The sequence below is a fragment of the Chamaea fasciata genome, unplaced genomic scaffold, assembly GCF_029207755.1.
Source record: "Chamaea fasciata isolate MVZ Bird 193981 ecotype frontalis unplaced genomic scaffold, bChaFas1.0.hap1 SCAF_12, whole genome shotgun sequence".
Taxonomy (NCBI): domain Eukaryota; kingdom Metazoa; phylum Chordata; class Aves; order Passeriformes; family Sylviidae; genus Chamaea; species Chamaea fasciata.
Window position 1 is genome coordinate 9,681,678 of NW_027094097.1, and position 27,314 is coordinate 9,708,991.

Genomic DNA, 27,314 nt, shown 5'->3' on the forward strand with positions numbered 1-27,314 from the left:
TTCTTGGTAGTCACAAGTCTAAGCATGCCCTGAACTGTGACTTTTCCACCTTTCCCGCAGATAACTTCCTCTTTGGAGTCTTTCTGTGCTTGGAGCTTCTCTTTTCTCTCCATTTCTTGGTTTCTGAACCAACCTGCATAAACCTAGTTCTCCCTCGGAGTGGTGTTGGCTGCATTTGGAGTGAGTCACGTTGGAGTTCCCGCATGTTTGTCATGGTGTGTCTGCTGTTCTGTCCCCAGCAGCTCTCTGGGGGTGGTCACTGCTGTGCTCAGAACCTGAAGGCTCTTCCAAATTCACTGCCAATCTCGTTCCTCCTTCACTTGACTCGCTGTGCCCCTGCTTAATGTGCTTTTGGAGAGGGATTTTTCTTCAAAGGAGCATTGTTCTATATATTTACATAGGTCACTGATCAAACCATTTCCTTCTTCTGCCCTTTTAGTCTTGATTTTCCCATTTCAGTACTTGTTTTCTGTGCTCCACCGACTTTTAACATGTTTCTTTCTCTCCCAGATGCTCGTCTGCACTAAGTTCAGGCAGTGGCTGGTGTATTGGAAGCCAGAATAAGTACTGGGGCATAAATTACTGGTACACTCTTCCCTGTTCTCTGTTTTGTCTTTGCTGCTGCCTCTCACGTGTCTGGCTCTGCAGTTAGTCCCAGTCCTGGAGCAAGTGATTGCCTTGGCTGTAGAGAAAGCCTGAAGGACCAAGGCTGTTCTGGGTCTGGCCCTGGGAATTGAGTATCTGGCTGCTTGGAGGACATTGTGCTTCCAGGTCTGAAATGCTGCTTCCTCTGGTGTGCCCAGATCAGTCTGGAAGCATAAAGGAATTGCCTTGTCTGCTTCAGGACTTAGCCTGGCCGTTCAGTGCTGCTGGAAGGGAGGAAATCATGGTTTTCTGCGTGATCCCCTGTTGCCTCTGCTTGTCTGATCACAAGCTAACCTTATCCAAGCTCTCCCCGGTTGAGTCAGAAGCAGAGAGCTAAATGGGCTGTCTGTTGTCAGGCAGGCTCCTGGGCTGGCCTTGAGAAATGCAGAGAAACATGTCCAGGATTGAGGGTGTGTATGTGAGAATTGTTTTGGTTTAAGCTTTCTCTGAAACCCTTTAGAAATAACACGTTTAATCCCTTCTTTCAGCTCCAAAAGTCCTGGTGCTCTGGTTGTTTCTCAGCCGAGGCCCTGTGCAGTACACACGAGCTGGGAGCGTTTGGAACCTGCCTGGCGGTCGCTGTTGTATCCAGTTCCTGCTTCTGACACAAGGTGTCAGTGAAGGACCTGGAGCTGCTTTCCTCCGCTCCAGTGCTGTGAGCATGGATCTGTGCTTGAGTGGAGTCTGTTTGAGGCAACCAAACTTAGGAGTCACCCAGATTTCTACTGTCAAAAGACTGGTGAGTCATCTACAGCTGCTCAAGCTGTGGTGGCCTGTCAGAGTTCTGATATTCTGTCAGGAAAATGAGAAGCTGTTGATGCAGTTGAACAGTGGTGATGCTTTTAAGCAGCAGAGTTCAGTCTGAGAATGTAGATTATCAACTGGCTTTACAGTTGGTGAGCAAAACTCCCTCCTGCAAAAAGCATGCAGAGCCCAAGAAGTGCTCAAAAGCATCTTGAACCAGGAATGTCTTTAGCCTTAGGTCAGTGTTCATGAGCCCCCTATTGCCACTACTTCTTCTTGCTTCTAGCAGCAGTGTAGAAAGCTGCTTTCTTTCTGACCTGCCAGTGTTGTAGAGGTGACTGGTGGGTGAAATCCAGCAGCAGGATGTGTCCCTTCTAGCTGGGTGATGAGGCTGAGGGGTGGCAGGGGGTTGGCCCAAGCTTGTGGGCCTCTTTTGGGAGAGGCCTTCCAGAGACTTTACATCTCAGCACCACCACTCTGTGGGTGCTCGTGCCTCTGTCCATGCATTTGGCACAGCTGGGAACTGGGAGGCCACAGAAACAGTGGTGTGCACCTGGAAGAGTGGGATCTGTCCATGGAGTTTGTCTTCTGTACCCCAGGCTGTGTGCAGTGTATGTTTTTGTTTTCATTGTCTCAAGGATCTTTTTTCTCCCCTGCAAGCTGCCATTGCTTTGAGGTGTTCAGCACATCTCCTTTCACTGAGAGAAGAGCAGGGAAGGGTATGCTACCTGTCTCTTTTCCATTTAATCATTGTGGTCCTGTAATTCAGGCCCCAAGAAGGCTGGATCTGGGCTTCTCTTTCAGCATAACCACATGGGCAGCGTGTCCTCTCTTGTATAGGGATGTTGCAGAGCTCCAGACTGACTTCAGGAATGCTTTTGGTGGAGCTCATGGTATTCTGTGTGAAGGAGGAACAGCATAAATCCTTTCCTGTGCAGTTCCTTTATTGTACTACCAAGCAAGGAGAGGCCACTTGATGGTCCCGAGGTGTGACCGTGCTGAGATCCATCCTGAGCTCTGAGAATGGTTCAGTCTGAACTCGGGGTTCAGCAGAAGCCAGGGGTTAATGTGGTGGGTGCCTTTCATTGTCATTCCCACAATGATGATTTGTCACTCAGCTGACCCCTGTGTGCTCGGGCTGTGCAGCAGGACTGGCCCCTGGCCCCAAGAGCTTTCTCCTGCCAGAGGGGGCAGAGTCTGCAGGCAAGGTGAGACCTGAGGAAAGTACAGACCATTCCTGTCCTCTGAATGCTGACTTCTCGTGCAGCAACAGAACAGGGTTCAAAATGCTGTCCTGCTAATCTCGATGCTTTGTCCTGCATCCTGTATGGGTGTAACCCCTGGGCTGTGGCTGTTTCATCAACTGTCCTGTTAAAACAAGCTCCAAGAAAACATTATTTATTGGAAGAATGATGGCACTTCCATAGCCTGCTAGATCATGGTGGCAAACAAACACTGTGGTCACTGGCTTCCTGCAGGGTTCAGCAGAGGCTCTTTGCTGTTTGTTCTGGCCTCCTTTACCAGGCAGAGACCTGCTTCATAACTTCTCCTAGTTAAACTTCAAGCAGCAGCTGAGGTCAGCTTCTCAGTACTGGTGCAGCTTCAGCCCTTGTTTGGGTCCTACCCCTTGTTAGATGATGATGGTGTCTGGGTTTCCTGGCAGGTATTGCTGATCAGCAGCCTGTCAGTGCTTTCATCTTGTTTTTTCTTAGCTGTTGGCTCCTGCAGCATGAGACTGTTTGCTGCCCTGTTTGTTTTAGTTTCTGAGTGACTTGTTGCCTCTCCCTTAACACTTGCACTAGGTGCTGGGCTGATGTCCTGCACTGGGCTTCTGAGGTTACAGAGTGTCTTAGAGCAGTCTGCTTTTGGAGGGGCAAAAAGGCTTACTGGGGATGCAGGCAGATGAGGAGGGGTTACCTTGCCTTTTGGACAGATTAGGAAGGGACAGCCTAGTTGAGGAGCTTCTCATGGAACATGACCTGGCTGTGCTGGGTGTGAAGCTTTGAGTGGAGTGAGTTCAGTCCCAGGAAGGGATGGGCTAGAAACACAGGCTGCTCTTTGGTGCTGAGGCCATCTCAAACTTGTGAAAAGTCAAAGGTGAGACACTGATGGAGGAAAGAGCCAAGGATGATGCTTCTCTCTGCCTACCTGTGGCTCAGATGAATTTGCTGGCTGACAACAGAGAATAGGTAGCACATCACTGCTGGTGGTGTGCAGTCATAGGGAAAGGTCTTATATTCTGCAGGGAACGAAAGGTCTCTGAGTTCTTCTTGAGCAACGTTTCAGAGAATCAGCTTCTGGAGTGTCTGAGATGGCTATAAACACACCAAACAAACAGCAACAAGGCAAATGATAATGGCTGCAGTCTCCTGAAGGGAGGCGTGGGCGATGTGGCTCATCTGCAGACTGCTGTGTAATCCCTCGGCTGCTTTATTGCCTCCAGCCTAGGAGATGGCAAATGATATTTTAATTTCTGATACAGGCGGTGATGGCCCCAGGTGGGGGACGATGTTGGGGTTACAGCAGATCATTTTTGTGAAAGCATCAGTTCAGCTCAGAAGTTGCAGAAGCTGATTCTGTGCCTGTGCGTGAGAAGACAGATCAGTCCTTGCCTGGAAGTGCTGAGCCCCTAACTTGATTCAGAGCTCTGCAATGCAGTTACAGCAGGAAAGAAGGAAGGGTTGGAAGTCTGAGCTGATGGGGCCATGGATCACTCTGTCTGAGCAGGGCTTACAAGAAAGGCTTTGACTGACAGATGTCTGACAGACTAATGGCTTGGTTCCTTGTTATGTCAAAGCAAATTTGCAGGAGAGGATAGTTGCATTAGTGTGGAAATAAAGTCTCTTGTGAAGATGTCATCTGAAATGTCAAGGTGTTGGCACAACAGTATGTTGAATTAAGCACTGGCTGTGTTTGTGGCTCATGTACAGGCAGCTGCATGAAAACCAGAGGGCCTGATCTGAGAGTAGATGGGAGGTGGCTGTAAGTACATGTCATGGTAATCCCAAGCACTGCTCTACCCAGTTGAAAAAGGCTGTCATTCTGACAAATGGTTGTGTTCTTGCATGAGACAGCTTTCTGGGAGCAGTGACCTGGCCATAATTTCCTAGGTTTTGCGGGGGAGGAGAGAGAACAAAAGTGTTGTGGTCACCCAAGTGCTCCCTTGCCAAATGCTGGCTCAGTCTGTTACATAAAGTGTGTGAACCTTTTGGAAAAGTTCCAAAACAGGCAAATGTATCTCTTAAGATCAATCATTGGGTAGAGGCTCTGTGCTGTTGCTGGTCGATGTGTGGAGGAGCTCATCAGGAGGAGCTGGGCTCTAGGTACAGGTCTCTCTCCTTTTCAGCAGCGGCTGGGGAAGAGGCACTGCAGAAGCCTTGCAGCCAGTGTCTTATCGACATGCAGTGTGTGGGATCTCTGGCAGCTGCCCCTGCCACAGTGCTGCTCTTGCTGCCAGAGGCCAACTCCAGCTCTGTCTAAGCTTGTGTCAGGAACCTGAGCTTCTGGAGAGCCTGGGGCTTGCTCAGCAGTGGGTCCTTTATTAGCCACCATGCTACTGGGGCAGCTCTTTTGGCAGCAGATTTTTGAAACCACGGGATTAGTTTGCTCTCATCTGAGAAGCTTGACATGTGAATAGTCCTATTAAAAGTTCCCAAACCCTCTTGGCTGAGGCTTGGTGACTGGCCCAGCAGCTGGAGGAGGACAGGCTAGTGTAAAGCACTGATACACCGTGGGATGCACTGAGTCAGGGTTCATAAATCCGGTCCAATTTTTGGAAAATATGTTCCGTTTTGTCTGCTTGGATGCTGAAAGATTCAGAAAAGTTTAGTCCTACAGTTTGTGGCTGGCCTTCCTTGCAAAAATGGATTCCAAGTGTTATATAAACATGGCCTTTATTCCAGTTGCAACATAATGTGCTGGCTCTGGTGCTGTGGAGTTGGGGGGACAACCCCTTCATGGAGCAGGGCAAAATGTTCTGGCCAAGCAGCTCATGGGAACTTGCTCAGAGCTGTTGGAGAGCCTGCAAGGCACAATGTGCAGCTTGTGTGCCTCTGGTCTAGATGCAGTACAGCTCTGACTTCCTGGAAATACAGAAAACTTCTTTTTGTGTCACTGAGTCCATGGCATCAAGTGACATGATAGCAAAGCAGCTGCTTGCAACCTCAAAAGCAGAGTTTCAGGTTGTGATGACAGCAAAACAAACTGATGGTGCTGGACTTGAGGAAACAAGCTTTGGCAGCTTCCCTACTGAAGGCAGATCTGGGAGGGATATGCGATAGCTGCTTCCTCTCCAAGGTCCTGTATGCTGCAAAACAACATCACATGCCTTGTTGGGCAGCCTTAGCTTCCATTAGAGCTCTGCACAGCTGCAGGAAACTGCAAGTAGGAGGTATATGGATGCAACTACTGCAGTTCCCTGTGCCTTCTCTTGCAATCTGAACTTGTGGGTATAATACTCGTACCAGGACCTTTTCTCTCATATTTATTGAACAAATTAATTGATCAGTTTTGTTCCATGTTTTCTCCAGTTTCTGCTATAAGCAAACTAATAAAGTCCTGATTTGTCAGGAACTTAATTTCCACTCAGACTCCAAAGTTCATAATTCAAGGGCTTTAAAAACAGGGACAAAAAATCATTAAGGTGTAGTTCAGTAGATTTCCCATCTATCTTTGCTTTCAGAAATCAAGCAATTGCAGAACAGAACACCTTTTGCCCACAGGGTGCTGCCCATGAACTGGGCTTCTTGAAGACTTTAGGAAGTGATTACTATGAATAGTAGTCCTGTGCAGGCTGTGTGGAGGTGAGGGACGCTCCAGGTTCTGGCACGATCTGGTGTTTGACTCTGTGGCAAGGTTCATGTTGCAGACTTGGTGGAGTTACCTGGGCAATGTCTTCTCCCTTGCAAGTGTGAGCATAAGTTGACCATGATTTGGTAGAATAAACCACAGCTGTTCAGCTGCAGACTAACCTGAAGAACAGAGATCTAGGTTACATCTCTGCTTTGCTTCGGCCTTGATGTGTGTAGCTGGATGGGGAGCTCTCTTTGCTGCATCCAGGATTCATAGAATTATTGAATGGTTTGGGTTGGAAGGGTCCTTAGAGACCATCTTGTTCCAAACCCCCTTCCATAGGCAGGGACACCTTCCACTTGACCAGATTGCTCCAAACCCTGTCCCATCTGGCCTTGAAAAATTCCAGGGATGGGCAATCCACAACTTCTCTGGGCAACCTGTGCCAGTGCCTCACCACTGTCCTCCCAGGGAAGAATGTCTTCCTGATATCCAATCTAAACTTAGTCTCTTTCAGTTTGAAGCCATTACCCTTGTCCTGTCATTCCATGGCCTTGTTAAAAGTACCTCTCTAGCAACAGCCCCTTCAGGTACTGAAAGGCTGCAATAAAGTCTCCCTAGAGCCTTTTCCTCTCTTGGCTGAACAATTCCAGTCCTCTCAGCCTATCCTCATTGAAGAGGTGCTCTGTCCCTCTAATTATCTTTTAGCCTCTTCTGGACCTTTTCCCAACAATTTGATGTCCTTCCTGTGCTGAGGACCCCAGAGGTGGATGCAGTGCTGCAGGTGGGGTCTCACCAGAGCTGACTAGAGGAGCAGAATCCCCTCCTTTCTGCAAGTGCCCCTAAAACTCTCATGTAAAACACTGAGAAACATGACAAACTGGGTGGTATTTCAGTCTCTGGCCTTTGTTTTCCTTCCTTATAAACTCCATCTGTTCTCTGCAACTCTGAGCAGTGGGAGTATCTTTGTAACTACTGAGTACTGGGTCAAAATCATCTTTGCTAGACCTCCTTGGAAACACCCGGAAGAGTCAATTGGCTTGGAAGCCGTTTGACCCCTGATCCCTGGGGCTGAGAACAGTATCATGCTGCGCAAGCTCAGGTTGGAGCCAGAGGAGGAGCTCCATGGCTGGGTGTAATGTCAAAAGATCAAACTCCTCAAACCAGGCTGAGTGCTTGCTCTGACCTCAGTGCTGTGGATGCTTGTGCCATAATGCTGAGGACTCGTATGGCTCAGTGGAAGGGAAAGGCAGCCTCAGTAATGCTGCTTCAGGAAAAACAGGGAGAAATGTCTTTTTTTTTTTTTGTTTTCTCTGGATGGTGTGTTCACATCTGGTTTGACTCAACTCTTCCAGCTCCTCTCCTTACCCCATAAAGGCCTTGAATTCCTGGGAGGATGCTTGCCTAACTGGCCCTCTGAGGTGAAGCTGAAGGGAGATGAACATTGTGTACCAATGCAACTAGTAGAGCTTTGAGGAGTAGGATTGTATGACGTTCCTTAGTTCTGGATTCAGTTTTTCCACAGAGACACTTAAATGCTTTTGGCTCAAACAGAGCTTTTATCTTGACAGAACTCAGCGTGTTGTGGTTGCTTGTTGGCCAGGACTGCAGCTTGGTTGGGCACCTGACCTGCAGGCAGGGGTAACAGAGGAAACAAAGGTTTTCCTCTGCTTGAAACTGGAGAAGGAGGAGACTTCTGAGCATGTTCTTCCATCTTGGGCAGGGATTGCCTACCCTGTGAGTTGGATTTAAATGGCCTTCATCTTCACTAGCCCCTCTTTACCTATTAGTGCTTGAATTCTGTTTACCACCACAGTTAGCAGAGCTGCTTTGATAATGTAAGACCAAGATGGTTTATAGTTTCTAGGTTGCTGTTTCTGTCTTTTTGGCTTTGAAAGCTTTACAAATGCCTGCACATCGCTAGTATCTGGGGTGACTTGCTGTGTGTGCAGTTAGGTTCTTGGTTGTGATTTTTTCAGAGGAGCCTGCAACCAGAGCCCTTTTGGCTAACCCTTTTGGCTAGCCCTTTAGGAGTGCTTAAGTTATTTGGGTTTTTTCTCCCCCTAGATTTCTAGCAAGTACCTCTTAGAAAATCCGTAAGCTTCCACCTTGACCTAGCAGAGTGAACAGCTGGCACCAGTGTGTGCGCTCAGTTACACAGATGGTGTCACAGTTTTTTCTTTAAGATGAGGCAAGGCTGATATGGTGAAACACTGATCTTCTCCTGCATTTGGGTTGTCCATGATAAAACTGGGCACAAATATAAGCGAATGACTTAACACATGGGTTTTGTCGAGGTGATGATTCAGAGAAGAGAGTGCTTAGACAAGTGCTGAGCAACAGCTTTCTTGGCAGCGCTGAACCCCCCCCCCCCCAAACCCAGCCCAAAACCCTCTAGGGTGGAATTATTTCTTTTTCAGACTTGAAACTGCACCTCCAGAGCACAGACTATGGGAACTTCCTGGCCAATGAAGCCTCCCCGCTCACTGTGTCCGTCATTGACGACAAGCTGAAGGAGAAGATGGTGGTGGAGTTCCGTCACATGAGGAACCATGCCTATGAGCCCCTGGCAAGTTTTCTGGACTTCATCACGTGAGTACCAGCTGGTCATGAACAGAATCTGAAATGCTGGTCTTCTTCCAGACTTGAGAGCTCTCAGACCAGCTTTCTATTCTCAGCCCTGTGCCTGTTGTGTTTTATGCAACTTCTTGAATGAAACGGGTGTGGTTGTATCTGGAGGTCTCAAAGCATGGTATCACTGTGTTGTTAAAGACTTCTGTTCCCAGGGAGCATGTGCTCCATTGCTACAGCTGCTTGGCTGCCTTCCATTGCAGTCTGGATTCAGTCTCTTAGAGGTACCATTTATCTTTGTCCCTTGTGTTAAGCATTCTTGGTTTTTTAAAACTGTGGTCCTGCTGCAAGACATAGGTATGCCATGCATGTGCACTACAGCAGTTGCCTGCTAGTTCTGAGCCACTGAGGTTGATCAGCCTTCATCAGGGCTGATGTGTTTCTCCTGTCCTACCCCAGGAGCTGAAGGCCTTCCTCTGGCCCCATCACAGAATGGTTCATGGAGTTGAGCTGGCCAGAAATTGAACAGCTTTTCCTTTTTGGGGTTAACCTTTGACTGGTTTGTTTTTCTTAGACAGCTCAGTGGGATCCAGAAAATGCCAGCCCTAGGGGAAGGCAGGGCCTGGAATGCACAGCAGGGAAACCTAGGGCTGCAGCAGCCTCAGCACGTCTCTGTCAGTTGATGGAAACGCATGGGGCTTCCACAGCAGGTTCAGCTGATGTGAAAAGCTTGAAATAGTCCAGCAGTCTTGAGGTATCTTCTCCCAGAAGTTTTGCGCAACCCTATGCTTCCCAGTGTGCTGCTCTTGTTTCGTTCAGTAACAGAATGGAATTGTTAGTGGCAGGTGGATATTGCTTGTCCTAGCTTGCATCTGAAACATGGAAGTAAAATTGACTTTTTTCTTTTCCTTAGTCTATATTCCTGTAAGCTGTAGTTTGGCTTGCAAACTGCACAGCCAATGGTCTCCTCTAACCGCCAAGGAGATGCCTCAGGGACAAAAGTGAGTTTCTGGTTCAGTAAAATGTGACTTTAACTTGCATTTCTGAGAAGGAGATCATACTCTGTTCTCGAGTGGGATGGTTAATGTATCACCTCTGGTACAGTGAGCCTGTGCTCATCACAAGCGCTCTGGTAAGGGATATTATCTTGCATTTTTTGGCAGTTGTCTGTTCTCCTGCTTACCAGATACAAGTTTTTGAATGATGGCAGGCTGATGTAGAAAGACCTTTGTGGTTGCTGGAAAAATTTTAAATTTTCATCTATCTGTGGCATCTCCTGCATTTGCAAATATTGAGTATACACCCGTCTCTCTGCCACGTGCCTTTGTGTTCACTCCTTTCTGTGTCTGGGTGCTACTGCTATCTCACTTTCTAACCCAGTGGCTCATATCTGTTATGATAGATAACAGATATTATCTCTTTTTCTGTGTCAGTGTGTTAAAGCGGTCTCCTAAGCCTTTTCTTTTTTCTAAGGAATAGTTTTTACTTATAAGCTTTTCAGTAAAATTTCTGGAGTTTTCATGTTTGGACCCAAATATGGAGCAAAACGTTACTAAACTCCCATTTTGCAGCAGCGTTTGCAATGAATGAAGCAATTTCTAGTTCATCATCTTAGTTGTATGAAACAATCTCTTCTATTCTCTCAAACTTAAATTAACTCTTAAAACACCTCTTTGCCATCTTGAATTTTCTGTCAAGACATCAGTGCTGTTTGAGCTTGGCAGTATTAGGTGGGTGGTCCTCCACTGTTGCTTTTCCTTTGCTGTGTTACAGGTTTTATGAAAATGTCTCCATTGAATTATCATATTAATCACTAATGCTTCTGTCATATCTGTTTAAAGGCAATAGTTTGGGCAGCACAGCAGTATCTTGCAGACTTTAAAACTTTGCTGTTGACTAACAGTCTCGCTTTAAAAACCAGTGTGTGAAAAACATGAACTGAATGGTCTCAGACCACACCTACCTTGGTTACACACTGCCTGACTTGGTAAGAAGGCTGTGGATGGCCATGGAAATCCAGTTCCCTCTTACTTCAGTCCTCTTAATCTTTATCCAGTGTCTACATCCACTTCAAGTTTTGCAGAAGACCTTAAACATCTTGTGTAATCAGAAAGGCTGGTTGGTTCTTACCAGCTGTTGGAATCACTTTTTAAATCTGATATTCTGCCCTCAACTTGATTTAACTTTGATCTTGTTCTGCTTCTGTCATTCTGATGTTCGATGAGTTCTCTGCAGCAAAACACGATTCTGTGCAGATACCTCTATCTCTTGCTACTGCATAATCTCTTTTTGAATGTATTGTTCAGCACAGAATGTTCCTTCCTCAAGTTGTCTTTACTCTTATCTCTTTTTTTCCTTTTTACCCACAAGATTTGCTTTAATGCCACTGTCTGCAGTGCTGCCTAGAGGAAGGCAAAAGGTGAAGCAGGAAAAAGCTGTTTTCCCATATGGAATGTCTGCACTCTCTTGTAGAGTCTTTTGTGCAAGGAGGTCAAGTGTTCAGGTGGGTTTTGTCATGGTTGTGCTGCACCACTGATGGAGGGGTCTCCTCTGGGTCTGCATTCATCACTCCAGTGGGGTATTGTTGAAGCAGAGGTGTTACCTCTTTGCTTTTACCAGCTTTCACTGGTCCAAGGTGGGAGTCTCTGTCAGGGTATTAGAATCTCTAATAACTTGTAATGACTCTACAGACAGGTTAAAACTGAAGATACAGTGAACCACCAGGACTTTGGAGAGGGGGCTGCTTTTGCCCAGTGGGTCTTAGTATCTTCCCTTGATAAACCTAGTATTTTGGTGACAGGCCTAGTAGAAAGGAGGGTAGACTAGATGTGACTTCTTGGGTTGCCTTTCAGACTGTCTTCCCTGAAAGTGTCCCTTGAGTTGTCATAGGTCTTGGTTTGGGGCAGAGGACAGAAATTTCAGTGATTTTGTCTGCTGGCAGTGTAAAACCTCCCATGTGTGTCTCAAGTAGTTGGAGTGGAGAACAGCTCTCTTCGGGGCTGGTAGCACATTCTTGTGCCAGTGATTTTCATGTAGCTCAGGCTTGTATGGAGGCTGCACCCTAAAAGTGTTCAGCCAAAGGATGTTGGCAGTGCTGGGGATTTTGTGCTTGTGCACCCAGAGGTACTGTGTCTGCCTGCCTGGGGGACACTGGGACAAGCCTTTACCCTCTTGATTTTTTAATTCTGGGTGCACACGCAGATAGGGGGTGATTTATCTTTGCCTTTTGAACATGACTGTTTCCTACTCCTTTCTTTCATGGTAGTTAATGAAACTTGAGCAGGAAATGATAAAGACTGCTCCTGGTAGACTGCTCAAGGCAATTGAGGCACCAGGTGGTCAGAGGAAGAAATTGTACTCAACTGGATGTATCTGTGTGCTAATAGTATACAGGCTGAAGTGAAATAAAAAATAGTAGAAAGATGTGGAAAGTTTGAGCAGAGCTGGCTTGTGCAGGAGGAAAGCTTGAGTTCACCGAGACCTCTTTTGAGTTGTAAACAGAGATTTTTAACATTGAGTGGGATTGTAGGAGGTGTGTCTGGCTCAAATTGGAAGGAAATGCTTTGTAGCATGTCCAGTTCAGTTTTGAAACTCACTGCTACTTGGATGTGTTTGTATGTACTTACCTTTTTGGCCTTCTTAGGACTCCTGGATAACGTCACATAAGACGGGCACATTGGGGCCTGTTAACACTCATTGATAGTGCCCAGGTTGTACGTGGCTGATGCCAGGAGGTGGATCAAGCATTTAAAAAACAGTCAAACTTTCTCATTCCTGAATGTCCTGCTGAACCTTTGAGTGGATCATCGGGTGGCTGCTGTGCTTGTTTTTTGAGGCTGCTCCAGTCTGACCCAGGACACATTGCTGAGATCTGGGGAAATGTCCAACTGTGGGAGCAGCACCAACTCTCCAGGAGCCATGCCGTTTTTCCCAGGTGGAATGATACCATGTCATTTCACTTGCCTTTTAGAAGCAGCCCCTGCAATAAGTGAGGGCAGGGCAAGGAGAAGCAGCAGTAGGGGCAGTGCAGGGGCTCTGCAGCGGAGGGTGTGTGTTCCATGTCCCGCTCCAGGGAGGGGAGGCCGCGCTGCCGGTTGCTTGCCGGAAGGTGGCACTCCAGCGCCGTGCTGCCTGTCCCCAGGTGCACAGAGAGCGAGGGTGAGGATGGTCACCTGGGGAGGTGGGCAGGAGTTAGCCTCTGTCCTGACTGTAGGAGAAAGGACAGTGTTTAAAAGCATGTGAACAAAACTGACCCCAGAACGCGGCTAGGCAGCAGCCCCAGAGTAAGGTCTTTGATCCCCAAGTCACTTGCTGACACTGATTTTTTTTTTTTTTGTCCTGTTGTGCTCCTCTCCTGGCACTGCGCTGACTCTTTCCTGGCGCTGGTTCTCTCCAGGAACTCTTCTGTGGCAAGTGTTGTGTTCTTAGTACCAAAATAAGGGAAATCAGCCAACTTCCTCAATTTGTTTTTTCAAGTGGTGGCTGTAGCTGGCAGCCTCTGCCACTGCAAGCAGAAAGCTCGATTGCTGAGCCTGCTGCAGTCTCCATAACACACCTGCTAGCTCTGCATCTTGCACACAGCTCCTTGCTGGAAGTCTGCTGGTCTTTCAGCCAGCCATAGTAGGTTCTGAGTGATAGGCACAAATTCTCTGTTAACATCTCTGCTCCAATACAAACAATGGACTGTTTGGCTGAGGGAATGCAGTGATGTTCTGTAGGGCAGTAACAAACAGGTATTAAGTGTTCTTGAAACAGCAAAAGCCACTTCCTGAATTCAACAAGCGCATATTGACTTGTGGGATGGAAGTGGGTTTTAGGTTCTTCTTAGTGATGTGCTGCCTTGCCTTTCTGTACAAGCTTTGTTCTTTGTGTTAGGCTGACACGGTGCCATGGCCTGTCTCTCCTTCCTTCCAGTGTTCATGTATATGGTTTAGATAGGAACAACATTATGATTAAGAATCCTGACTCTAGCCTGCTGTAGCCTGATGAGATTGTCAGCTTTAGTATTTTTCCCGTGGCAGGGAAAAGGGTTTAGTGGGTTTTTTGGGTTGGTTTGTTTGATTTTGTTGTATGATGGTTTTTTGTTTGGGATTTGTTTTGGATTTTTTTCTCTCCCCCTTTCTACAGCACAGTTTCTTTCCTGCTTTGGGAAGTCTGGCTTCGCAGCAGACCAGTGTCAGGGCCTTGGCAGCTGTTGGGCCCTTTGCTGTGAGGGTTCAAACTGATGGGCAGGGAAGGGCTTGGTCTGTGGGGGAGCTGCTGGTAACTGTGGACTCTGAATGTGCTGTGGGAGTGAGGGCTAGCTGGGTCTAAATACATTTTCCAAATCCGTGATCAAGCCTGTCATTAGAGGACAGACTAGGTCATCTTTTTTCTTTATCTTACCAGCCTGCAAGGGCTGGGAACCAGGTTCTTTTTCTGCCCCGAGGATGCAGCTGGGAACTTGGCTTTCAGTATGTTTTTGTGGTCACAAGATGTGTTTTTGATGAGGCTGCATGTATGTACCTTTTTCCCTTGTGTGTGCCTTTTCTTAGCTGAGACTTCCCTCTGTTACCTTCTCCCTGACCCAGTCCTGCTCTGCCTCTCTCCTGCACTGGATAGATCTAGTTTCTGCTGCACAACTTTGAGTTCAATTTTAATTTTGCAGCAGTGGTTTTTCTGGAGCCAAATTGTTTCAATTGCTACTTAAGCTGAAGAGCACTAATCCTCTTCTTTGGAGTAGGAAGTTGCCTGTCTTCATTCTAAAAGTACTGGAGTGTGCATCCTGGCATAACTGTGGAGGTTACAAAATATGACTGCATCCTTTTGAAATCCTTTCTTACAAAAGGAAAAAATCCTCCAAAATGCTTTATATTAGGTGTGGTTCATTGAGACGAGTCTGGCAATCTGAAGGATCTTTCCTACTGCTGCTGCATTTAAAATTACACTATACTATTTCCGTCAGGTTCCTTGGTGGTACGGGGGTTAGGAAGCAAAAATTACCGTAGTGGCTGGGGATTCTGCAATAAAAGGTTTAAGGGCCTTTTCTAGCAGAGATTGTTTTGGCAGAGCAGCACAGGTTTCTGACAAACAGCTTCCCTGTTTGCAGGGAGTGCAAAGTTGAACTGATAAGCCAAGTTCTTGGAGGGATTATGCAATATTCAAAATAAGAGGGCATGTAGGTAATGGTCTGGAAATGATCAGAGGCTTGTGTCCTCTGGATGATGGCATCAGAGCTGCATCTGTCCACCTGCATTCCCAAAGGATGCTGATTTCATACTTGTTTCCCAGAAACCATTGTCTGTGATGATGGACTGGGTTTCATGGTGGTGGCTGTGGGAGTCATGATGTGACTGCAGGTGCCCTCATTAGAAAGGGGATCTTTGAAAGGTGTGTTTCACTTTATATTACCTTAAAAGGATGTGTTTTTCCCGATGCCCGAAAAATATTTCATTTGGCCAGTGCATTTGAATGGGAGCAACCTAATTGTTCTCGTATGAAGCAGCAGTTCTTCACAGTGTGTTAACACGTTGCCTGGCAAACAGTGAGCTGTGGTAGTGATCAGAAAAGCTAACAAAATGTTACTGGTGGCAGTAAAGATGCAGCAAATAGCGAGTGATGAGCTCCAGATGTCAGCCCGTGTGTCACTAAGATAAGTCTTCGGTGAAACTCTGCAGAGTCTTGAGAAGGGGCTCTTGCATGCAGGCTCTGGGGGATTAGGTGAGTGTGCTCTCACTCAGCAGTTCTGTTCACATCTACCATGCTTCACTCCTTGACTGAAACCATTCCCAAGGTCTTTCATGCTTGACCTTAACAGCTTTTATTTTCCTTTTACCTTTTTGTGGATTTGCTTCACCCAATGGTCTAGACGGGCAAGTTCAGCCCAGAGAAGGTCTGGAGGCCATGGGCACTGCTTCTGAAGGCTTGCTGGGGGCATTTTGGGTCCTAGTCCCCTCTCCCAGGTCCATTCTGTAAGCTAGTTTGAAGCCTAACAAATACTTGTGTAGAGCTTTGCATAAGTACCACAATATTCAGAGGCTGAGCTAAATCTGATACAGTTTGCTGCATGTCAAATGGGATGATGGATTTTCTTGTCTTCTGCTGGCAGCAGGTCTGCATGCACAGAGACATTCTGCACATTGACTGGGTCCAGACCACACATTCACTGAGAAGCAGGTAAACTCATTCAGGTTTCTTAGCTACTAGAGACAGTTTGGGGGGTAATGTGAACAGTGCAGCCTTTCCTCTTATTTTATGTCCATGAAATGTTTTGGGGTTTGTGCTTTAAAGGTAAGATAGGAAAAACTTTATGCAAGTTTGGCTTCTGCAGCTGGTCCCTGTGAAAGCAGCGTGATTACATGGTTTTCGTCAATATTTAAAATTTAATTAGGGCTCAAGTCTGCTCAACATGGTGCTGAGTGCCAGGGCTCAGCTTTGCATATTAGCCTCGTGTTTCTCAAGCTTCGAGGCATCAAGTTTAGGTAGCCAGAGATTCTTGCGCCAGGCAGTAAGGTGTTCAGAACATTCCCTGGTGTTTCAAGTGGTTTTTACAGATTAGGAACACTGAGTCAAATTCATAAAGCCTTAAAATAAAAAGCTACTTCTTGTAGCGCTTTTCTTGTTAGTCTTTAATGCAGCTAACACTGTATCACTGCATGTAAGTTAACAGATGATTCCAGTGGAAAACTGAGGTCAGTATCCCAAGAGACTTAGACTAGAGGATGGTAGAAATCATGTGGAGATACAGCTAAATATAGATTAATGCTGAGAACATTCCTGGATACTTGGTTTTGAAAGGCTGCCACAGCCTCTGTAGTACTGTGAAGTTTTAACTCTGCTCTCAAATGGTCTTGTTGATCTAAGTTTAGCAGAGCACCCACTTAATGGCTGAGTGCCCTTGGTTTGTGGTGGCAACCATGAAATTCTCATCTTTCTCTTCGGCAGGTCCACGAATGTAACACTTAGGTATGGTTTGTGTTGGTGTGCCTCTAGGAAGGACAGTGTGCAAAGATAGGGAGAGACCAGCAAGGACACTTTGAGCAGAGGCCCTCACACCCTGCATCTGCTCTTGCTGCTCCCTGGGCTGTTTGAGCTTCAGCTGCAGATGAGAGGTGGACCTGCTGCTGATTTGACATGTGCTAATAGGAGCTGAAAAACTGATTCAAGGATTTGACTCTGTTCATATCCATTGTCTGTTACTCAAACAACTCTCAGTGAGCCACTGAGATCTTCCTGATGTGCAACATTCCTCTCCTTTCCAGATCAGGACATCTGTGCAGTTATTTACTAATGATCTTAAGCCAACCCCACAGATACAAACATCTCAGCTGTTGGCACTATTCTTAGCGTCAGCCACTGCTCTTTTGGGCTTTGAAGTTTGTGTGTTGCTTTCCCCTGTGACTGCTTAACATTTGGAGCTTGAGAGAGGTGTGACAAGTGGCTCTGTGCACCAGCACAGTATCCAGTGGGATATAGATGAATTTGTGTATTTATGCACAAACCCAAGGAAGCAGTGGTACAACCAGCCTGAAACATTTCCCATAAGTTACTTCTCTCGACATCCCCTGAGTATATGAACTGAACAAGCTACAAGAAGGCAGCACTAGATGCTAAAGTGACTATAGTCAAAACAACTTCATTATCTTTTAAAGCTGTCTCTAAAATTCATGCCAAGTTCAGAGCACTGCTCCGATCCCACTGGAAATTTCCCTTTTTCATCCCAAAATAAATACATGCTTCTATAGTAATCTGAGTAACTGCCCAATGCAGTCACATAGGAACTTTGGCCTTGCTCGCAGTAGTCTGAGTTAACGTCTAATGCTGGTTTTGGAAAGCATTAAAGCTGCCTGAGCAAGGCAATTTCTTAACCCATCCCGACAAAACCCCAGCTATGCACCTCTGCATTGGCCCGCTGCTGTCTGTTGGCTGTGACATGGAGGGCTGTCCTCATGATCCCTTGCAGAGCAGCTGTTAAGCTGCAGTTTTGGCTCTACTTTTGGAGGATCCCTGAGAATCTCAGGTCATGCAATGTTCCATCATTATTCATGCTTTGTGACCACTTGCAGTATTGTTAACGGATTTTTTAGTATCCTGGAACAGAAAGCAATAAAAGACCAACCTATCTGCTGTATAACAATGACTCTTTATGATTAGATTAGATTAGTAAGTGGGGGAAGGAGAAGCTGTAACTGTTTTGGGGTCATTGCCTTGCAGGGCTGTGTCTGAGTGCCTTGAGGCCAAGTTGTGAATACCCTGTGTGATGAGTGTTCATGCTTTTCATGTGCTCCCTTTGCTAAAACAGCCTTTCCAAATATTCAGAGGGCTACTGCAGTCTTTCTTGCATAGCTCCTTTATCCGTGTCTGTACTTAAGCTACGCCAGAAGGAGGAAACATACATTGTCCAAGTACTTGCACATGGCTTTTGCTCCACTCCTGCCTGATTCTGCTCTATGGCTACCCATGGGTGACTATGGCAGGATTTAGCTTCTGGGGGCTGGCTCTCACCTCTTCTCTATGAGGGGTCTCTACTGTATCTGCCTGAGACCATACCTCCAAAACTAGCAGTGAGAATGAACTCTGGCCTGCTGCTGCTGGAAGGAAGGTTTCCCCCAGCAACCCCCCTCTTTTGGCTTCTCTAGGCATATCCTAGCCTGACTTCGTTCTTGTTTTCTGAGTGTCACCCAGTGCATATTCTGCCGTGGGAGTTGCTGTAGGAGCAAAGATAGTGGCTCCAGTTGTCTTGGACTTCAGGAAGCTGTAAATCATCATCTCTTCCCTGTTCTGGATGATGCTGAGGGTATTTCTATGTTTGCTGACTCTTTTCTGTCCTTTAACAAAAAATTATACTCTCCTGTGAGATGTTACTGACACTTCTCAGTATTGACTAAAATTGTGTTTCTGTGAATGTGAATTTCTGGAATATACCACACCTTGTTCAGTGGGTGACAGGAAGAGTTATGCCTGGTGTAACTGTGCGTGTCAAACTTGGCTGATTTTATCCCCATGTCCCTGGGTGAGCAGAAAGCAGCTCAAAGCAGGAGTGTAAAACATGTTTGTGTGCAAGAGAGTTTTGCTATGAAGAGACCATCCAAGTGGGCTGAAGTAAGACTTCATGATGTTGCAAGTGACAAACTACTTCTATTTTCTCATGTGTCCCAGAACCTGGTCCTCTTACTAGCTGCACTGAGAGCTAGTGAAGGTTAAAATGCTCTTGGAGGAGTCTGAGCAGGCATTAACCATGAGAGATGAAACATTTGAAGCTGGTCAGAACCTTACAGGAGATGAGGAAGATGACAACAGAAGTTGCTCTATTACACAAGTAGTTGGAGGTTCTTGGAAACACTGCTGCCACTGTACTTAGTCTATTTCTTTGGGCCTGGGAGAAAACACCAGCATATCCAGGACCTCTGCTGTGGTCTTGGGACAGCTTTGCTGATGGAGGCAGATGGAGCGTTGTCGAAACCTGATACAGCAATGTGACTGTTGCCTCTTCCACAGATGAGGCTTTTCCAGCTGCCCTGGCACTGGAAGACTTGCCTTGTAGCCATGAGTGGCTAAGCTGTGTCTGGTCTTATCGGGATGAAGTAGGGACTGAATGTGAATAATAATGGTCTGGTCTTGCTTGGAGTAAGTGGAACTATTGTGAAGGATTATGTAGTGCTGCTGGTGTCTGCCTGGCCTTGGCAGGTACAAGAAGACCTTTGTCCTGCTGTATCTCCCTTGTTATTGTGAAGGTTTGAAATGCTGTCAGAAGGGAAATTTGAATGAGAATTCCCCTTATGTATCACAAATATTAACTCTTCCTGTGAGGATGAATCCTTTGAGAGCGAGATTTAAGGAGGTAATGTAATCTTCAAAACAGTTGGTGCCTCCTTGGCATTTGGGCTATAGACCCTGCATTTCCCAGACCTCCCTGTAGGATGAGGAAACAGTCAAGTTAAGGGGTATAAACTGAACAAGGAGGGCCATGCTTTGCTCTCTGGCACTGGAAGCCAGCTGGGTTGTCTTTCCTGAGACCATCAGTCCAAAAGCAGGAGCTTCTGTGTGTGAAGAGAGACAGATTTTGGCAGCTCTCCTGAAACCTGGCTTTGGCTTTTGTGCTGAGCTGGACTGGGAAGGCATGAATGAGCTTGGTGGGACTCCAGTAAGCTGCTCTGAAGACCTGAGAGCAGTAGGGCTCCAGACATTTCTCCTCAGTTCCTTTTTTGTACAGCTGACTTTGGCCAGGCTCCTTGCAAATACCTTGTGGAGAGTGGTATTTGTAGTAAACTGGGGATAGGAAGGAGGTGTGCTGACATACATGACTGTATTTCCTTACCTATTCCTTCGCTCTAGGCTGAGTTAAAGTAACAAATTTGGTCTTGTCGTATATTGTTGCCTTGCTTTGTTGAGAGAAGTGCTGCCTATGGTCTTTCCTTAGAGCTACTGTGTTGCACTAAGGAAACTTGCATGTTGAGGGCAGATGGTGGAGCTGGGAAGTGATCTTCTGTATCCTTGTTCTGGCCACCTCATGGAGAAGCATCTGTGTTAGGGTGCAGATGCTTTTATTTACCAGGAACCAGCTGCTTACTGCAAGGGACTTACCTCAGTTCTCATAAACAGGCCCTTCTTGCTGTCCTGGAGATTGCAATCATCTCCATGGTGAGAGCTGCACAAACAGGAGGGAGGATAATGACCTTGTGGATTAAAGGGCGAAAGGAGGTTTCCTAGTACGTGAAGCTTATGCTGATTGCCCTGGTTCTAGATTGAACCAGGAAAGGTAGGCTGCAAAAACAGAAGGGTGCTCTGCAAAAATCATAGGGCCGGGAGATGCATTACTCAGCCTTGCAGTGTAGAGGAAAAAAAGCAGCACCTGTTTGTGGAACTAAGGTGTGGATTTGATTTGTTCATGGACGTGCCCTTTGAGCATATTTGAGAGGCAGTAAGCCCATCTAATAAAAACTAGCAAAATCTGCCTTTAACTGGTTCTGCTTACCTGCCTTTGATGTGGTTACCTGTGCTCTTTGTTAGCTTGGAGATCCAAAGACCAGCAGCATCCCAGTGTGTGTCTGGCAAACATCACCAGAGCCTTGCCATGCCTGTCTTTGCCTCTGTCCCAGAATGCTGGCCTTAAGTTCCCTTTCTTCAGTACTCAAGTACCTGTGGGGAGCCTCTCTGTTGAGAGCTTCAACTCCCGATGTGCATAGCTCCTTCTGCCATTCTAGTTCAGGCCTGATCTCATTTGTTTAGAAGCAGCTCTTGCCAAGGAGCTTCTTCAGGTCTTTTCCATCATCTAACTTCTTAGAGTTCTAGCAGTGAGATCAAGGGAGTGTAAAATGCCACATACCCTGCTCTTCAGCATCTGTGCCTCCCTGTGCTACTGAGGGATATGTGCAAAGGAAACTTCTGCTGACTAAAAAAATGCCTCATCTCATATGATGTTTTTCAGGTTCTCAGCTTGGTTGGCTTGTGGCTTAGCTGGTGGTGAAGATGCCTAGAGTATCACTGCTGTTCTTGCTGGGGACACTTGGTATTCATGTGATGCCTTGATCCTCTGCTTGAACCTTCTACTTGGAGAAGGCTACCAGCCTTTCATGTGTCCCCAGTCTTTAGGCCAGCTGTGTCTCTCTTCTCTGGCTGGACTGGGAGTACTGGGAGGTGTTCTTTCTCCTCTGCTCAGTGGAGGCCTCACCTGCCATGCTATGCCCAGTTCTGTACTTCTCAGTGCAGGAGAAAAATGGACATACTAGAGAGAAGGGGCACAAAGGGCTTGTGTTGGTGGAACTTATGCCAAATGCTGTGATTCCAGATTGAATATTCCATTGCTGCAGTGCCAAAGACTGAGTTTGCTAATTCTGAACAACATAAGTGGAGAACTTCGTTTCGGGCGTCATAACTTGGGCTAATGCGAACAAGTTTGTAGCTTTTGGTGTAGAGGTGTGATAAACCTTGTGTATAGTTTTGTGAGGGTGTGAGTGAAGGTTGTGCCAAAGCTTCCAGTCCTGTTGTTTTTGGAATGGAGTGAGGCGGCAGAAATGTGACCCTTCCTCCTTTCACTTGCCAAGATGGAGCAGTGTTGCTGGCACTGAAACTGGAGCCAGGCTCCTCTTGGAGGTGTCTGGGGTTAGAATGAGAGACAGTAGGCAAATGACCATGGGGGAATGTCAGGAAAAGCCTTTTCATTGGAAGTGTGGTTGGATGCTGAAGCACAGCCCTGGAGAGGTTGTGAGATACACATCCTTGCAGGTAATTCAAAGTTCCTTTGAACATTCAGAAGTCTTTTTGCCTGAACAGCTAGAACTGGCCCTGCCTGGAGCAGGGTATGCAGCCAGAGACCTCCAGAAGTCCGTTCCAATCTAATGCTCTTCAGTGGTAGGTGGTACCCAGATGGTGTGGTTCAGCTGTGGCATAAATCACACCCTGGGGTTATGCCTGACTGCCTTTTCCTAGGCTGGCATGATAAACAGACACTAAGGAGGTGCCTTAGTACTTCTTTGTGGGAAGCGTGCATCTTTCTGGAGATGTTCACAAGATGATCTGTGCCTGTTGCTGGGTTTCATGTTATGTATATTGTTTCAGTCTTCCTCTTTCATTCATTCAGGTACAGCTACATGATTGACAATGTCATTCTGCTGATCACTGGGACTCTGCACCAGCGTTCCATCTCCGAACTGGTGCCCAAGTGCCATCCTCTGGGAAGTTTTGAGCAGATGGAAGCTGTGAACATTGCTCAGACACCTGCAGAGCTCTACAATGCAATCTTGGTGGACACTCCCCTGGGTGAGTGGAGCTGTTCAAAATACCTCTCAGCTGTGTGTGGTGGAACAGATGTCCCTTTCTCCCCCAGTCTAACTATCTCCAGCTAAGCCTGCGTTGTGCTCCAGGAAGACAAAGTGGTGGATAATGCACAGCTGTGGCTGTACTGCCTGTGGTGGCTGGGCTTCAGTTCAGGTCTATGCCTGTCCTATGCCATCATTTCCTCTGGAGGACCAGCTGGCTCCCTGTACTCTTCAATCAGTGTCCAGGCCAGCACAGTGGTAGGGCAGACTGCTGGACAGTTTGGTTTTTGTGAGCCAGGCCTCGAGTCTCCTTAGTGAAGGGCTGTTGGGTCTTCTGCAGGAATGAATCACTTGATTTCCAGGACTTTTAGTTTGACTGTTGGGTAATTTCTTGTATGCAGTTTTTATAGATAATTATAGAGATCTGCACATGCCCAGTCTTGTTCTGAGACTACTAAAATTAGCAGTAGTTAAATAGAAGCCCTTTATGTAAACAAAAAACAAACCCAAACAACCACAGCAAAACAAAGAAATACCCAAAAGCCTTTTAAAACTCATTGTATAGCAGCATCCTGGACTGAGATATATTGTCTCAGGGCTACAGGCTTGTTCAGGAGACACATAATGCTAAAACCAAATGTCTTACGAAGAGCTAGTCAGACAGATCTGTTCTTTAAAGATAAAAGGTGTAGGAAGTGGTTCTGGAGAAAATATGGAAGTCTTTGCAGTAGTAGGGGAGGTAGTCACAGGTGACTTGCTAGTTTAGCATCTGTGGGCAAAAACGTAATGAGATATGCCTGAGTCAGTGATTAGTCATTCTTTTGGGGTTGCTAGAAAGAACAAAACACTCTAAGTCATCATACAGTCTTTGATAGAAATAGTTGGGTTTGGAACTGAAAGTGCTTTTGTAAATGCTCTGTGTAATAAGGGGGCAAATGAAGTAGCTGTCATGGAAAAATTACTTGTGCCCAGTAAAGAAGGGAGAATGTACCTCAAGAGATCTGGGTTGCAAAGGCAGGGCAACAACACAGCAGGAGAACTGAGGCACTGCATGAGTTGAGCCCACTGTAAGGATGATGTGTGGGAAGAAAATCCTCCTCACAAGTAAGTGGGAATCTTCCCATTTTGGCAAGGAGATAGAACAGAATATTTCAGAGATATTATCTCTCAGAAACGTTAAAGTTTCCAGCAGAATATGGATTGAAAATGTCCCGTGTCAGTGTTGAGGTGCTTCTGGACATCATGGCTGGCAATTGAGGGTCTTTGCCTCTTGTGTTCATGTACTTGTGCATGAGTTGATTTTGCCTGCTTCAGCCCTGCTTGGGCTGGCTTCTCCAGACCTTTGCCCCGGCCATGCCCTTGGGGCTGTATACCAAGCAGTGTGGCATTTCTTCAGCAGGGGAACATAGGGAGTAGCTGTGTTGCCTAAACAAGCAGGCATGCAGGCTTCAGTTGTTTAACTTGCACTCTTTCCAGTGACCACACGCAAAGAAACAGCAGCTCTATCTTCTAAAAGGACTTGAGGAGCTACGTGGCTTGGTGGGAATGCCTAACCCCAAATGGCTTTCATAGGTTAACAGGGCAAAGTGAGACTTGCTCTAAGCCTAATTTGGGATATTGGAGGGCCAAGAATTGAAATAGCAGTGTACTCATTCCTCAGCTACTCCGAAGTAGCCACTGCTTAGCTATCCAGGCTGGCCAGCGCATCCTGCAGTAAAAACCAGTCCTGGCACACTCTGTTTGCATTTTTGCCAACCATCGGGAGCAGCGTTCCCCTGGCCACGTGGCATTGTGCTCTGGTGCTGCGAAGAGACTTCTGGGGAGGTTAACCTCTGTTCAGGACCCTCCAGACCCACACTGTGGCTGCTGTCCTTCCAGGCAGCTCATGCAATAAAAGCGGTGCAGGCCAGAGGTGTGAGCCTACATTGCAGCTGGTTTGTTGCCCAGAGCAGAGCACTGGTCAGTTCTCAGCATGACTGTGGTGTCTGTTACACACAGCTGCACTGTGTAAGTTGAGACAGATCGGATTTCTCTTTGTAGCAAATTCAGGGAAGTTGGTTACTGAGTGAGAGTTGGAGTCAGGAAGTCCTGTCAATGGGTTTTATTGTACCACTCGTTTACTAGCAAGAACACAGCAGCAGCATTACACTACACTGTAGATGTACAAGACTCATCTGTATCTGCAGCTTGCAGCACTTGTTTGGTCTGAAATCTGTGTTCTTTAACTGGCAACAACTTCTCCAACTCCCTCCCAGAGGTATTCTGGGAAAGTATGTAGGGCTGAGTATCCTACAAAGTCCTACTAATTTATTCTGTCTCCTGTTACTAACTTTCAGCTAGAGAAATAAAAGCCCTTGGAAGAAATGCAAAATGAGACTGGTAGACTTGACCAGGAGAAACAATTCCTGACTCCAGCCGTGACCAGTGTCATGGGCTATATGAGCTGTGGCATCACCATGCCGTCTTAATCCCTACTAAGATATTGTAGAAGGAGGGAGAAGCATCAGCTCAGTGTGTCTCACAGGTGCTGAAGCATACCTGGCGTGCTGTAGGAGGCAGTTCAAAGCTACCTTGTCACCTCCAAGTGCCTGCATCTGGGAACAGTTTGGGGATTGCTTAATTTTGAATACAGGCTTCTCTATCACTGATACTGGGGGCTAGAGCTGAGGATTTCTGCTGGGAAAAGGCTGTTAACAAAAGCATAGGACTAAAGGGTGAAGAAAGATTTTCATATGAGAAACCCAAAAATTATTATGGCCTAAGGAACCATGGTGGAGCCTGAGGTTTTGAGTCATGACAATTTGGCTGCTGAACATAAGGGCCAGGCCTAGGAGGGACAAGCTTAACACAGGGTGTGCTTCTGCCTGGTATTGTTGAGGAGTCTGGAAAGTGCTGAGCATGGGTCTGGTTAGGGCAATGCTAACTCTGTCTCTGGCTCTGTTTCAGCTGCTTTCTTCCAAGACTGCATATCTGAACAGGACCTGGATGAAATGAATATCGAAATAATTCGAAACACCCTTTATAAGGTAAATGAGTCACAGAATTGCAGAATGGATTAGGTTGGAAAGGTCCACAGTGGGTCATGTGGTTCAACCTCCCTGCTCAAGCAGGGCTATCCCAGAGCACATGGCACAGTATTGTGTCCAGATGGTTCTGGATTATCTCCAGTGAGGGAGGCTCCACACCCTCTCTGGGCAAACAATTCCAGTGGATGGTCACCCACACAGTAAAAAAGTTCTTCCTCGTATTTAGCTGGAACTTCTTGTGCATCAATTTCTGCCTGTTGCCTCTTGTCCTAGTGCTAGAGTCTCTGAGAAAGGAAGGAGATGTAAACTTTCCTGTTTATTCCTGACATGGTGATTAAACATGGCCAAAACCAAGTTGCATCCATTGGAAAGTAAAGATAGCACTCCTGGAGGGGCCTGACATCCAATCATCCAGCTCTGCTGAGTCAGGGCACCAGAGCTAGGCAGAGAGGAGGATTTTCTTGGAGTTTTTAAGAGTCTGTGCAAGAGATTTTGCAGAGGTTGTGTCTTTGAATTTACTCATGCCCCAGGCAGGCAGGATAAGTCTGCTCCCTCACCACGCGGGTTCAGAGGCATAGTTAACTGAATTCACAGTGACTAATCTTAAGCTTGTTTGAAGGACCCCCTCCCATTGACTTCGCTCCCTGTCTTGAGCCCTTCCCAACAACCTTCCAACTGTCTGCTCAGGCCTGCTGTGGTTGGGGTTAGATGTTCTTGGTGGAGCAGTGTAAAAGGTGCAAGCTGGAGAGAGTGTTGGCATAGGGATGTGGAGGGGCTAAGGATCTCCTTGTCCTGAGTTGTCATCTCCTCTGCAGGCCCTGTCTGGTTTTAGCTGGCAATGTCAAAGCGTGTGTTTATGTGCAGGCTGTGGCTATCACTCCATCTCAACTCTCTGGATCAGGGGTGGGATGTAGATTTTATCTGTCAATCTTGTTTTGGCTGGTCACAGCCAGCCTGCAGTCGGTGTGACCTCTTCTTCCCAAGGAAGCTGTGGCCTGTTTGGAGAGGCAGAGAGCAGGTCAGGCGTGAAGGGAAGAAGGCGAAGGGAGGGAAAAGGAGCCGTGTGTCAGCAGTCATGCCCAGCTGCCTGTGGCCTCTGGCATGTACTGGTCTTTGCTGTAACAGGGAGGGACACGTGTGTGCATAAACACCACAGCCTTGCAGGGCACAGGCCTCGGTCTTAACGTGATGCAGGAGGGGGACGGCAGGCACCAGAGTGGGCACAGGAAGAATTGGTTGGGAGGGAGGTGGGATGTATCCCCTTGGATCCCAGATGCTATGTCCTTTCCCATGTCCTTTTTAAGGCTCAATACTGCTTTGTAGTCTGCTCTTCTTACCCACAAATGGAAATGTAGGTGCCTGTAATGCCTCAATGTATGCTGGCACTGGTTCTTGCTAAAGTGCAGCCCCTAGGGAATACAGGGGCTCTGTCCGTAACAAATCACAGGGATGAAGGAGTGGAAAAGGTGATTGCTGCTTGCAGACTCTACTTGAAGCTCTCTCTCTCCCCAGGGACTGGAAAATGTATAATAACTATGTAAATTGAGGGAAATCAAATCAGGTCTGAAATCTGCTCAGAGAGCTACTCTGAAAAACACAACAGGCCTGGGACAGATGCCTGCGTCCATGTGGAGTTGGCATGGGAAGGGGAAGTGCTATCTCCCAGACATACTGGAGGTTTTTTTTAAGGAATCTGTGAGCATGTTGACAGAAGGTTTGAGCAGGATTCATAGGAGGAAGGCTATTACAAAGGCTTCTTGTTAGCAGTGAAGGTTCTCAGATGGAAATATGATTAAAATGG

At 46.8% G+C, this 27,314-nt stretch overlaps 1 protein-coding gene across 2 annotated transcripts in view; it reads left to right on the top strand.

Moving 5' to 3' along the window:
- Positions 1 to 27,314, top strand: part of ATP6V0D1 (ATPase H+ transporting V0 subunit d1) — a 34,489-nt gene that overhangs the window by 1,592 nt on the left and 5,583 nt on the right. Inside the window, exons 1-4 of one of the 2 annotated variants that reach the window (XM_066194479.1) lie at positions 1,292 to 1,384; positions 8,579 to 8,772; positions 22,310 to 22,488; positions 25,434 to 25,513. In XM_066194479.1, the coding sequence (XP_066050576.1) occupies positions 1,307 to 1,384; positions 8,579 to 8,772; positions 22,310 to 22,488; positions 25,434 to 25,513 (531 nt within the window). In that variant the 5' untranslated portion in view covers positions 1,292 to 1,306. Of the gene's footprint in view, positions 1 to 1,291; positions 1,385 to 8,578; positions 8,773 to 22,309; positions 22,489 to 25,433; positions 25,514 to 27,314 lie in introns of those variants that run through there. The other variant, XM_066194478.1, reaches the window with a different exon arrangement.